We start from the raw sequence: 13,102 nt of genomic DNA on the forward strand, positions 1-13,102 counted from the left end.
CCCACGCCCCGCCTGCTTCGGGCAGCAGAGCGCGCAGCGCGGTGTGAGCGTGCGGGCAGGCGTGAAAACCAGGTGAGCTGTCTGCCCGCTGGCCCTGCAAAGCGCTGGGCTTCTAGAGGCCGAGCAGGTGGCACTGTCTGACCTGGCAATTTCCCCCCAACTCCCACAGCGCAGCAGCCCTAGAATACAACTCCATCAAGCACAGAACTTACTGTTGGTAGAAAAGATGACTTCTCCCTCCTGCGGGGTGGGGTCCGTATCCTGGACCACCTGCAAGGCTCCCACAGTCCGGACAGCAGGGTCCAAAGTGACTGAGCTTTCATTCACGGTTGTGTCGCTTGCGCCTGTGATCTGGTTGGTGGGCGGGCCTCCCAGGGATCCCTCGTAGTCGGTGGGCAAGTCGTCCATGCAGTCGGCATTGGGCTGACGGGAGCAGGGAAAAATCTATTCTTAGTGCGTGTGTCATTAAGTTAGAGGAGAAATGTCTGCAGCCTAAGTATTTTGTCTTGATGGAAAACCAAGTCCTTTACTGCTTTCTTCCTGAACCATTTTATTTAAAAAATTTTCACATAAAGTTCTGTAATGAACATGAAAACATCTTCCAAAATTTCCTTTCCAACGGTTCCATTTAGATCTACATACAAGTTTTTAATTCCGGGAGTAGCAATATCCATACATTAATGTAATTACTTAGGGGCAATAACACGATGTTTATTTATGATAGCCCTTCCTTAGAGAGGGTGTTTATCTCTCGTCTAGAAAGCATGATAATGCTGAAGGCCCATGCATTTTTGCAAATATTCTGGTGACAGGAGAGGGGCATAGAATCTGAACCATTGTGAATTGTTCATCACACACACACACACACACACACACACACACACACACACACACACACTACAAGGTGAGGTTATTTATTGTTGTTAAATGTAAGCCAAAAACCAGCTATCAAAAAAAGTCCTATTTACTTAACATGCAATTGTTCAGACATTTGTCAAATCCTCTAGATGAAGATCTTAGAATCATGACACTAGGGTGAGACCACTGAGTGTAACTACCCAGCATTGCAGGACTCTTACCCCAATATCCACATGAATGACATACATACGGGAGCTCTCTGCTTTTTGAATTTTTGCAAGGCAAAAATTTGCAAGGCAGCCTGTGTTGCTCAGCTTCTCTGGACTGTTCCATTATTGGGCAATGTGGCAAGTTTTATTCTTTGGTCTTACTTCTGCTGTTTGAAGTGGTATTGCATATATTTATATCTCTTCCATAAGCAGCATTTAAATGACTTTCAGTTGTTATATCTTCACCCAAACTCAGAAAAAAGGTGGTGTTGGAGAGACATGGGCCTGAGAAATACTAAGAATAGCTATTCATTAGTTTTTGGTTTTGCTTTGGTCTGAACATCAACATTGCCTTGAGTGATGATAATTAAATGGTTTTGCATTGCCAATGGATAAAGAACAGAGTGTGCAGGATTAGGTGAGAACTCTGGGTTGACACTGATTATGTTTTGTTTAAAGTTCATTATAAGAGAAAATCCACAGCTCATGGACTCACTGGGAGCATAATGCAAGATATTCAAAGCACTGAACTCTTGTCCTAGATTTCCACTCTTAAACTAGTCTCTTACCACCACACCTGTGTTTTCAACAGTCAGCTAGAAATCTCCATCACCCCACAAACCCCTCAGCTCATTCCCTATTTTTCTATATTCTCTTTTCTTTTTGCTTCTTTGTCTCTATTGGAAGTGAGTCAACTCATTGAAACTCAAGTTGTTGAAAGTCAATTCACTGAATGACCGATCCACCAAATTCACTGATTGTGACATTGGGCGTGAGCAGTTATGTTGTGAACATTTCTCATCCATTACTGGTCTCATAATCTCCCTATAGTCTCCTTCTCCATACATCCCATTCTCTGCTTTCTCACCAGAACACTCTTCTTTTAAAAACACAGGTATGATTCTTCTTTTCTCCTAAAGAATGAATTACAATCTTAGTATGGCAAAACAGGCACTCTACAGCCTCCCCAGCCTACACTTCTGGCCTCACCTCCAGCCTTTGGAAACACACTGAATACCGTATATTCCCTGTCTCAGAGCTTAGCTCACACTGTTCCTCTACTCAGGGAGACATTTGCCCCAATTATCTGGCCCCCCTTTCCCATTGCAAGGTCTCAAACTAACCCTCCTCGTGAACTCCTAATCATCCCTCAATTCCCAGTCCAAATGTCACCTTTTCTAAGTAGTGTTCCCTCCCAGGTAGTCATCTTCAGCACTATAACACCTTATTCCTACTTCTCCCATGCTGTTATGGTCATTGGTCACTGCGTTAGTCTCACTCTACTAGTCTGCATATTTTTAAAATTCCAGTTTTATTAAGGTATAATTAACACGTAATATTATTTTAGTTTAATGATTTGATATATGTATATATTACCAAATGAGCACCATAATCGCTTTAGTTAACATCCATCACCTCACCTGGTTACATTCTTTTTCTTGTGATGAGAACTTTTAAAAGCTACTCTCTTAGCAACTTTCAAATATACAAAACAGTATTGTTAACTATAGTTACCGTGCTGTACACTTTATCTCCAGAACTTATCTTCTAATTGGATGTTTGTACCTTTGACCACCTTTGCCTATTTTGTCCACCCCCCCACCCCCTGCCTCTGGCAACCACCTGTCTGTTCTCTATTTCTATGAGTTCAGTTTTTTAGGTCCCACATATAAGTGAGACACAAGCTTTTTAAAGTGACTCAACTACACTATATTGCTCTTGAATTCCAAGACTTCACATAGTGACTGACAATTATTAAGTGGTTAGCAAATGTCAGTTTGAAAATTTTATCTGAGTCTCAGCTTACTGCTCAGAAAACTTAGTAACATTAGAATCTGCCCTACATTATGGGAGGATTTGAGAAAATACTTTAAAAACGGAGTTCTGTGCAAAGGTAAGGTATGCTATTGAAGGGCAGCAGAACATCCTACTGCAAAATATGCAATGTTGGCATAAAGATTATTCTGAGCTGAAATAATTGAGAAGTAGATAAAGAAATGCTCTCTCCCATGTGCCTAAGAGCAGGACATACACTTGCAAAGGTGTGCCCCTCTCTGAACCAGGAAGAGAAGAACATTTTTATCACCAGTGCCTGGGAATCACTCTGAAATGGATCTGCACAAACAAACCTTACTAACAGGACCTTATCCACCCTTAGTTTCCTCCATATATTTACCTCCTCCCAATGCGCTGTTCTAGAAACTCAAAATCCCTTCCTTTGTCTTGCTACTTCTCTAAAATATTATTGCTCTTTTTTAGAAGATGCTATATAAGCTCAAGTTCTAACCACCTCTTTCAGTTGCTCATCACTAATTGTTGCCACGTGTATGCACGATGCATGTGTTAATAAACTTTGGTTTGATCTTCTCTTGTTAATCTTTTATGAGTGTAATTTACAGGCTGCCTGCTGGAGAACCTAGGAAGGTAGGTGGAAAAATAATTTTCCCCTCCTTTACACTATGTAAAGATGCTTCGAAGCAAGACCCACTATGTGGGGTATCAGGGAGGAAAGGTTTCCCAGTGGGAAATGTGCGGTTGCTCTTTCAGCCGTAAGCAGCTGACTGCAATCATATATGTGATAACAACTGACATGTTTTTCAAAATGTTGTGTTGGCTTGTTGATATCGTTCCTTTATTTCTTTTCCTTATTTAAAAATAGTTTTAAATTAATTTTGATGCAGGGTGTTTGCCTTTACTTTGTTGGACTAGGAGTGGTATTATATCTTTAACAGCAGGGAGAGGAAAGAGGAGAGAATTAGCTCAGTGAGGCTGTTAGCTGCATCAATAATTTGGACTGGATATAACATTTAAGACACCAACCTTACTGAATCTCACAGTTTATATTCACTCCAAATGGTTCATCAAATAGCATATTTCGTAAAGAAATCTAATTTATATCCAAGAGAAATTACAGTTCAATGTTTAGTAAAAGAGGTCAAATACCATCTGTAAGTGAACAAGATATAGGCGTTCAAATTCGGGTTAGCATGGGGAAACCCCGGTAAACCAACCGCCAAACGGCCAGGGCTTTGTGAGGACACCAGCTACGCGGCCTTTGCTGTCAAACAGTCATCCTGTTCATACCTGGATAATCGTCATGGGAGAAGGTGTTTGCTGGGATATGAAAAACCCAGTTTATACGGTACCTTACAGGAGTACTCACTGAAACCTGTGCTCTGTCATCTTACAAATACACACCTAGACCAAACTGGAGAGAAAGGAGGGTGAAGCACTGTAATGTAGATAAAGAGATGAAAACACTCCTGACAATAAAGGACTCCCCCACCCCCTCACCTCTATTCTATTTCTCCTGGCAAAATATAATGAAAAAAGATGCCCACTGTAATGGGAATTTCATGAGTCCTGAGCTGTGCTTTCTTTCTTTAGTTCATTTTAGAGAAACTCACAAAATGAAAATCTTTCTAGCTCTTAGCTTTCCATTTATATTTTTTTGCCTTATAGCACAGGCAGCCACAGGATACTCAGTTAAAAACAACAAAAACAAAAATGAACAAAAAGAACCCTGCCACCTGCATTTGGACTATCTAGTGGATCAGGGTTACAGACAAGTTGGTGAGTGGCTATTGTTCAAGGGGGATCGGGGTGAGTTTCATACACACGGTTCTGTGACTGGCAGCCTTCAGACTCTGAGGGGCTGCAACCTCACAGACATGTATTGAGCACTTAGCACATGTAAGGGATGAAGAGATGAAGGATTAACAGGCATCAATGATCAGGGAAAGTGACAGGCTCTTTTCAATTTCCCTTGATTAAGAAGAAATGGAGTAGAGGAGTTTAGGAAGACTATAAGCTGCATAAAAAGAGTTTCAGTTAGGCATAGGAAGTGTTTTCCAGCCGAGAAGGCTGTGAGCCTGGCCAATGACATGGGAAGTTCTAAGAATGGAGTAATAACTTCATCTCTTTGGCCTAATTAGGCCTAGTGCCACCCAACGATGGAAGATGGAGTGGAAACTACACCCAAAAGTCCTCCCAGATCCAGACTTCAGTTCAGTATTGGACAAAAAGAGGGAATCCTCAGGAAGGCACGGAGGGGAGCCATAAGCCTCGGTGCTTCTGAGAAGTAGCATAATCCATGAGCCTTCCTCAACGAGGATGTTCTGTTCTCTGGGGCGAGCTTGGATGCCTGTCACATTCCTGTTCGCCTGGCCTTTAAGAATCCTTGGCAAAATTCAAAAGATGCCACTGATGTTTATTTTTCTGGAAGTCAAGTGTGCTAAGTAAAATCCTATCCAGTCCTGATAGGTATAAACCCTGGCCAGAAGGCCCAACTGCTAAAAGTCACAATGCTATTAGTTTTGTAAATAAGCCAAATGGCCACCCAATAATTCTATTTTAAAAACAATAGCTGTATTCACAACTCATTTACAAGTAGCTTCTGGAGAAGTTCACCTCCCCAGGAAAAGTCTCGAGTCAAATGCTGTTTGGTACAAAATTTGGTTTCATTATTTTAACTAAGGAGCACTGGAATCAACACTTAGGAGCTTTGAAAGTATCCTGAGCAATAGGAAATAGGTCAAGTGATGCGACTGTCTACCTCTAACTGTGAGTACGTATTCTAAAGATGTTGGAGACCAAAGACACACGTAACACGTGCAAGCACACACATGCATACATTTCCCCCTCCCTTGTAAGAACCAGTTACAGCCAGGAATGTGAAAGTGTGAACACTGAGCTGATTTTCTAAGTCACCAGTATCTGGTGGAGATGTTGGGTTTTAACTAATGTTCCATGTTTACAATAATTGCTTTTCACCTTGAATGCATTATGCATTTATAACCCCAGTCTGAAAACTTAATGCACTGCCTTTCAAAGTCTAGCTCAAAGCCAAAGTCACACAAATTGAGTTTTGCCTGGTGTATCAACCATGAAAATTGGGCACATGGCTGGCATAGAGGCTGGTTCAGGGAGAAAATTCAGCCAATGCGTAACCCTCTAATGCTCAGCTGTGCCCTCTCCAACAGAGTCACTCTGATAGTCCTCTGGCATTAAAGAAAACCTTTAATATCGGATCTGATCCTTCCTCCTTCAGTGACATCTTGGGACCATTAACATTCTCTTTATTCTCTGCCATTAGTGTAGTGAGGAATGACAACAGGGAGGCTGCAGCAGGGAGGAGGGGAAGGGGGAGGCCGTTTTCTGCATCCTGTTTGTCTAGCTCCTTTTAGCCAGCGCCTGTGTTTTTCTGACATCTCTCTGTGCAGCCCTTGGCCTGGGTGGCCTGGCTGGCTTCATGCTCTCGCACAGCAGCTGCTGTCTCACCAACAACGTCTGTGGGCCTCACTTGCTATGGGCCTGGGAAAGTCTTTCCCTGGAGTGTCAAGCCAGCCAGCTGGTGGGATTCTCTTTGCACTGGTGGGGAGATTCGATTTTATAAAACATGTAGGGGAGGCACCAGCTGGATGGTCACACTAGAATGCAGTGGTTCTAGCTCAGGTTTCCTGCTCATTCAAGGTCTCCACAGAGATCTGAGTTCAGCAGGGGCTCCGCGCCAGCTTCCCAGCAGCTGTCCTCCCTGCCCAGTGTTGGGAAGAGCTTGTTTCCTCTGAAAGCTGGGTGACTGGGGCACAATCAGAAAATGTGGCCTGCAGACCTCTGTGATGATAGCACAGGGGCAATGACCCAAGAGGAAACCAATGCGTCCCGCCTGTGCCCACTCACTGCAGCCTGGAGGAGAAGCCTGTGGGCTGCACAAGCAGCACCTCGACTCTCAACTAAAATGGACACAGGGAGAAGCCACGATGTTCTCAGGCTGAGAAAAAGTGAGAGGAGAAGTGTTTTCAGACATGGGCATTCCCTTAGGGCCTCATCGGATGACACCACCGCCATGGGGTTGAGGGGACAGAGAAGAGCCAGGCGTGACGTTTTCTCCTTGCTTCGGGGCAATGCAGAAAGACAGACGTTACGATGCTGTAGGCTGTGCTGTGCTTACCGGGATCCCTAGGGCTTTAAGAATGTTCATCTTGCACATGGGACAGGTGCGATGGTCTAGGAGCCAGGGGTCAACACAGGACTTGTGGAAAAGATGCCTGCAATGAGAACCATACAGCTTAGAGCGGCGGCAACTGCAGAGACTCCCTAGTAGTCCACTAGATCCCAGACACTTGTCCAGGGTCACTCCGCTGCTCAGCGGCAGAGTCAAGACGCAAACCTCCGTCTCCTAACACCTGGGCCAATGTGCTTCCTGTTATCCCTGGTGGTGATGAGGTCAAACGTTGTCTGGATCCCAGGAGTGTCCTGCAGGATTCTAAGTTTCAGAGCACATAGAGAATGTAGAAACAGAGGTGTTTCTCTTTCTCAATAGGAAGAATGTTTACTGGAAAGAACACAAGGGGAGAACCTTGCACAGACCTTTCAGGATAACTCGATAGATGCTATTTTACATAATTCCAGAATTTCTTTTCCCACGGTTGAAAGACAACTGCAAAAATAAAGACTCATTTCCATTAATATTTGGGTTCTGACATAAAGGGCAGAAGAGCTCCTGCAAGCATTTAACAACACAAATGACCTTTTAAGTTGTTATGGCTGCTGGTTGTCGAGTCAGAAGCCAGAGTGAAAGGGGTTGTAACCTTTACTGTTTGTACAGCTGATGTGCTCACTTCACTCCATCCCCAGTGCCAGGTTCTCCGAGCATCCATCTGAGTGGCAGGATAATGGGGGGCATTTGGTAGATGTGGGAGGGCTCCTAACTGAAATTCCTCTCAACTTGGCTCTCAGGAGCCCACTCAGCACTGTTGGAGTCAGGAGCTTGTCTTCTCACTCAGAAGACTCCAGACCATGGGCAGAAGCAGCCCAAAGTTCCTGCCTGGGGCAAGAAGAGAGAGAACTATCTGTCTTAAGAGTGAGGGCTTCCTTAGGACATTCCATAATGCCTGACCCTCTCCCCTCAATGGTACCCTACACCTGGGAGCACTTCCGCTCTCTCCTCTCACTTTCCTCTCATGCGAACAGTTCTCACAAAGTTCTTTGTGTTAGATGGCTTTAGGCCAAATGCTTAAAAAGGGACCCCAAATTAAAGAAGCATGCAAGAAGGGGTTGCCTTTTAAATTGAACTTGGGAAGTACCCACGTGCCAAGGATGGGATTAGCTATATACAGGATCTGATCAAATTGGTGATTAGAAAAAAGGAGAGAGGCAACTTGGATGTGTCATTGTGTTTGCAGATTACTGCTTAGAATGCCCTGCAGATTTGCTGCTTGGGAGGTATGTATCTCATCCATTCATTCCCTCATCCACACCTTTGTCCAACAAGTAGTGTCTGCCAAGAACTGTGCTCATCACTGGAAGTCGCTATGATAGAGGTTTGGCCCCTTCCCTTAGGGAGTATAACAGGAGGGGCAGACATTAATAAAATAATAATATAAATAAACTGCTAATGACAACAGTGCTAAGTACCACATTAGAAGAACAGGAGTTGGGAGGATTATAACAAGGAGAGTTTCCCGATGAAGTGCCAAAGCTAAGAGCAGAGGGCTGCGCAGACATCCACATGAAGGGGAGGGGAGAGGAAGGGGGGTATTCTAGGCAGAACCGCTGGCTGGACAAAAGCCCTGAGCTGGGCACTGGAGGAAAGTGGTCCCAGCCCAGGGAGGAAGGGGCTGAGGCTGAATAGAGTCCTTTCTGCACAGCCACGCACCCCTCCCCTGCCCCCTAGCAATACCTCCCTCCCTATGTTCAGGCTTTACATTCAGGAAACAAGTTCCTAATCTGAATTTGCTCACCACCTGGTGTTCCTACTGGGAACAAAGTCAAACATCTGGCCCCTTTGACCGTCTCTGGGAGGCAGGCTCTGCAGTGTCTCCTGAACACAGGCTGGAGTCAGAATGAGGGCCGGACCCATCATTAGCTGCTAAAGCTTAAAGAAGTCACTTAATATCTCCAAGTCTCACCCAACCGGGGTGGCTCAGAGGTTGAGCATCGACCTAGGATCCAGGAGATCGGGGTTCGATTCCCAGTCAGGGCACATGCCTGGGTTGTGGGCTAGGCAGCCGATCAATGACTCTCTCATCATTGATGTTTCTATCTCTCTCTTCCCCTTCCTTCCTTTCTCTGAAATCAAGAAAGATATGTTTAATAAAAATATATATATATATCTCCAAGTCTCTTTGTCTCATCTGTAAGATGAGGGTCTGCTACTCACATGGAGAAGATTTCCCTGAGCGTCCACCCACAGAAGTCAGTACTTTTCTCTACCCCGCTAAGTGATTTCTCTCCATGCGCCGGTCGGCCTTACAGCCTCTGTGGTGGTTAGAGTTAGTGTTGTGTGTCACTGGGCCAGGCTATTCAACCAAACACTAATCTAGGGGATTCTGTAGACATGATTAATATCTATAATCAGTCGACTTTAAATAAAGGAGATTATCCCAAATAATCTGGGCTTATTCTAATCATTTGAAAGGTTTTAAGAGCAAAACCTTTTTAAGAGAAGACATTCTGGCTCAAGGAGGCTGCCTTAGCTCCTGCTCAGAGTTTCCAGCCTGTAGGCCTGTCCTGCAGATTTCAGACTTCCCAACCCCTACAATCATGTAACCCAACTCCTTGAAAATGTATAGTGGGATATAGTGGTTCTCTAGAGAGCCCTGACTGATGCAATCTCCAAGGAGAATATAAGCTCCAGGAGAGCAAAACCTTTGTCTGTCTGATTGACTGTTGTATCCCGGCATCACGAATAGTTCCTGGCACACAGATGATGCTCGAGAAATATTTGCTGTATAAATGGATATGTCAAAGGTCCTGGCGCTCCTCACTGCCTGCACTTGGCCACTGCGTCCCGTGGATTCATGCTTCCTAAGTTTCTTTCACATTCATTGCTTTTCTTTTCCCAGTGCCGCTCCCTCATTCACAATCTCATGACCTTTTTTCCCCTCTGTATTATTCCAATAACACCCAAGCTGGTCCCCATGCCACCAGCCTTTCTCTGTTCTCTTCATCCCACTCTTCCTTGCCAGATTTACCTTTTTAAAATAAAGTATGAGTTACGTCACTCCCTTGTTCATTCTGTTCTGTGCTAGGAGCTGGGTACAGAGATGAGTAAGACAAGGTCCCTCCTTCCAAGGCAGTGCCACAGCCCTTCAGAGGTTCCCTGGGAACTAAAATGCCGAGGCCATCGAAAGGCCACACTCCTGCATCCGTTTTTCTGGCTGTTTGATCTTAGGCACCTCTTAGCTCTCCAAGACTCATTCCCTCAGCTCTGAAATTTTATCTTATAGGTATGGAGTTTGCAAATGTGTGTGTGTGTGTGTGTGTGCGCATGAACGAAAGAGAGAATAAACAATGTCCACAAAGCTTAAATCATAAGTCTTGACCCTCCTTAATTGTAAGCGACCACTAGTCTTATCAATACCATTATTGCATCTTGTTTTTAGATATTAAGTTTTACTCTGATTTATAATCTTCAGAATGAACTTTCTAACGTTGAAAGCAAGGAGCTTGAAATTTTTAAAAATCAAGGGAAGAACCAAAGACAAAAAAAAAGTGCTGAAAGGACCCACAGGATTATCATGCTGATTAACTAACATTTCAGGCACCATATTTCTTGTTAGCCATCAACTACAAAGACTATATCCTTATAATTGGATTGCAAACCAATTTTTCCCTCCCAAATGGAAAGAAAAACAAAAGTCACTCGACTAAATAAATTAATTAAGGAATAGGGGAAGAATCTGGAATTGAGTGAAATGCACCACCAGTTTTAGTAAACATCTATAAGGCAAAGTCAGTCCCCACTTGTCCTATTTGCGTGAGTCTCAGTGGAGCACTGTCCCTTACCATGTTTTGGCAAAGGCTAGGTGAGGAAGCACAAGCTGGAAATACAACGGGGGTTTCACCAAACTCTTCTCCTTCCTTTTTCACCGAAGGGAAGCAAGAGTTTAGAAATTCTCCAAACACCTAACAAAACATGCTGTGCACAGCTGCATAATGATGCAGAGAGGACTGTGAATAATAAAATAAGGTCTCACATTTCTAGCAGTACTGAAAACCCGGCTCCACCCATTTCCCCATCTACTGATCCTAGTAGTCTGCTGTCTTTCACCTGCACGTGTGAACCTCACCCCAAATGAATGACATTTTTTCTCCACGTGGAGGAGGAAGGGTTGTTCTGGCCTTTCCATCTCATTCCTTTTTGCAGGCTCTTAGACCCTGCCACCTGCCACTGAGATTAGGGTCCTGTGGCTTTCCTTTTAGCACCAGCGCAAGCTGTTTCATTCCCCTGGGTGAAATGGTCACCAAAGAACGTGAGTCATGGAGACCCGAGAATCCATTCTCCCAGACAACATGACCTGCTTAAATAAGACACAGCTAGTGCACCTATGGTAGCCCAAATCCTTCTTCAGAGCCTCAGAATATTATTGGCAAAGTTGCCGATGAAATGAGTAAGTTTTTAATTAATAAACAATACCTACTGGTTACTGAATGCCTACTATATCCCAGGCATGTAACATACACTGTTAATTCACAACAGCCCTATAAGGTAAAACTTATTATTCCTGTTTTATGGAGAAGGAAGCTGAAGCCCATTAAAGTAAATTAAATTACCCCAAGAGCTAGTAGGCTGCAGAGCTAGGACTCAAACCCAGGCCCAGCCTAGGCCCACAGCTGGTGTTTTTGCCCAACTCCTCACTCCACTGCCCTTCTCCCTTCTGCCCCCAATAAACTGTCATGGGCAGGTGCGGAGGAGTTGGAGAAATTCAAAGTTTTATTCTTTCCAAATGTATTTTTGTGCTCCAGCTTAAAGGAGGCAGTATCTCAGTTATAGAGATTGGGGGTCAGGCAAAACCAAAGGGAAAGGTGATCGCCTTTATAGGGAGTTCACTTGGCTACAGACGGGAAAGCTGTCAGATCTTGGCCTCCTCGGGCCTACCCTTAGATACCAGGCTGCTGGATTCACAAATGAAGAGGGTAACATGGGCCTCTCAGCTCTGTGCTCCCCATTCTCCGCTGAACAAGGGACCTGAGAAATGAGGAGTTGACAGCCCAACACCTTTCAAACAAATTTTCAAATTTGGATCATGAAGTGCCCAGGAAGTAATATCCACTTTTTTGCCAGCGTTCTTCTCGACCTGATCTGGCTTCTCTTTCTTGTCTCAGTTTTCTAAAATACAAGTAGGATATCACTCCCCAGACTTCAAATGCTTCAGCTGCTCCCACTGCCTACAGCGCAAAGTCAAAGTGCCTGAACACTGCACACGAAGAAGCCCACCCGATCCAACACTGTCACCTCTGCCAGCCGGTTCACCCCACACTCTCACCAGAACTTGGGGATGCCCTTCTCACTTTTTATTTTTGGTGGGGCAAATCTTGCTCATATTTCAAGCCATAGCTCAGATGTCCCTTCTCTTCCCTGACCATCCAGTTCTTTTCTCCAAACTCTCCCTATTGCTCCCCCACATGTGTCACAGCAGCTGAGACTTCATTTGGTTTTCAGGGTTTGAAGATCAGACCTTAGCTTTGTGACCTTGGGTGCTCTACGACAATGCTTTTCAATTGTCACAACACCCTTTGAAGTATTACTATTGTTGAGGTTAACCTTTCAGAGGACTGTTATGAATTCAAGGACAAAGGATGTAGACACTTCTTAGAACACCACCTGGCTCTTAAGAAGCTAGAGTATCTCAATGTTTTGTGTTTGTTGCTTGTTTGTGGTTTTGAATCTCTTGTTCATATATGGGTAAAATTAAAAATATTTTAACTACAGGTGCAGCCTGGGCATGGATCAATCAGAATGGATGCACAGTATAAACAAAGCACAGCCCTCCGAGGCTCAGTGTCACCTGGCCAATTGTTCTATGTCCTGAGTGAGCCCATGACACCTTTCACAGCAGAGATGGAGTGTTTCTATTCCCACAGCCTAGCAGTGTACCTGGAATAGTACGGGCTCTCAGTACTGTTTGCTGAAAAAAGATGTCCTTAAGATCAGATTCCCCAAATCATTAATTAACAGCAATGTAGTTCTTTGCAAGTGGGTTTCCTCCAGAAGCAGAGCTTAGTCTGAGGCAGTTTCCTTCATTTTCATG

The 13,102-nt window shown here is 44.3% G+C and overlaps 1 protein-coding gene across 2 annotated transcripts in view; it reads right to left on the reverse strand.

The window, feature by feature from the left end:
• RNF150 (ring finger protein 150) overlaps positions 1-13,102 on the reverse strand; it is a 172,209-nt gene that overhangs the window by 35,163 nt on the left and 123,944 nt on the right. For both annotated transcript variants that reach the window (XM_081135304.1, XM_081135305.1), the window contains exons 5-6: positions 7,018-7,114; positions 213-423 (exon numbers count right to left, since the gene is read on the reverse strand). In XM_081135304.1, the coding sequence (XP_080991430.1) occupies positions 213-423; positions 7,018-7,114 (308 nt within the window). The remainder of the gene's footprint in view (positions 1-212; positions 424-7,017; positions 7,115-13,102) is intronic.

The sequence above is a fragment of the Miniopterus schreibersii genome (assembly GCF_964146895.1).
Source record: "Miniopterus schreibersii genome assembly, chromosome: 4".
Lineage (NCBI taxonomy): Eukaryota > Metazoa > Chordata > Mammalia > Chiroptera > Miniopteridae > Miniopterus > Miniopterus schreibersii.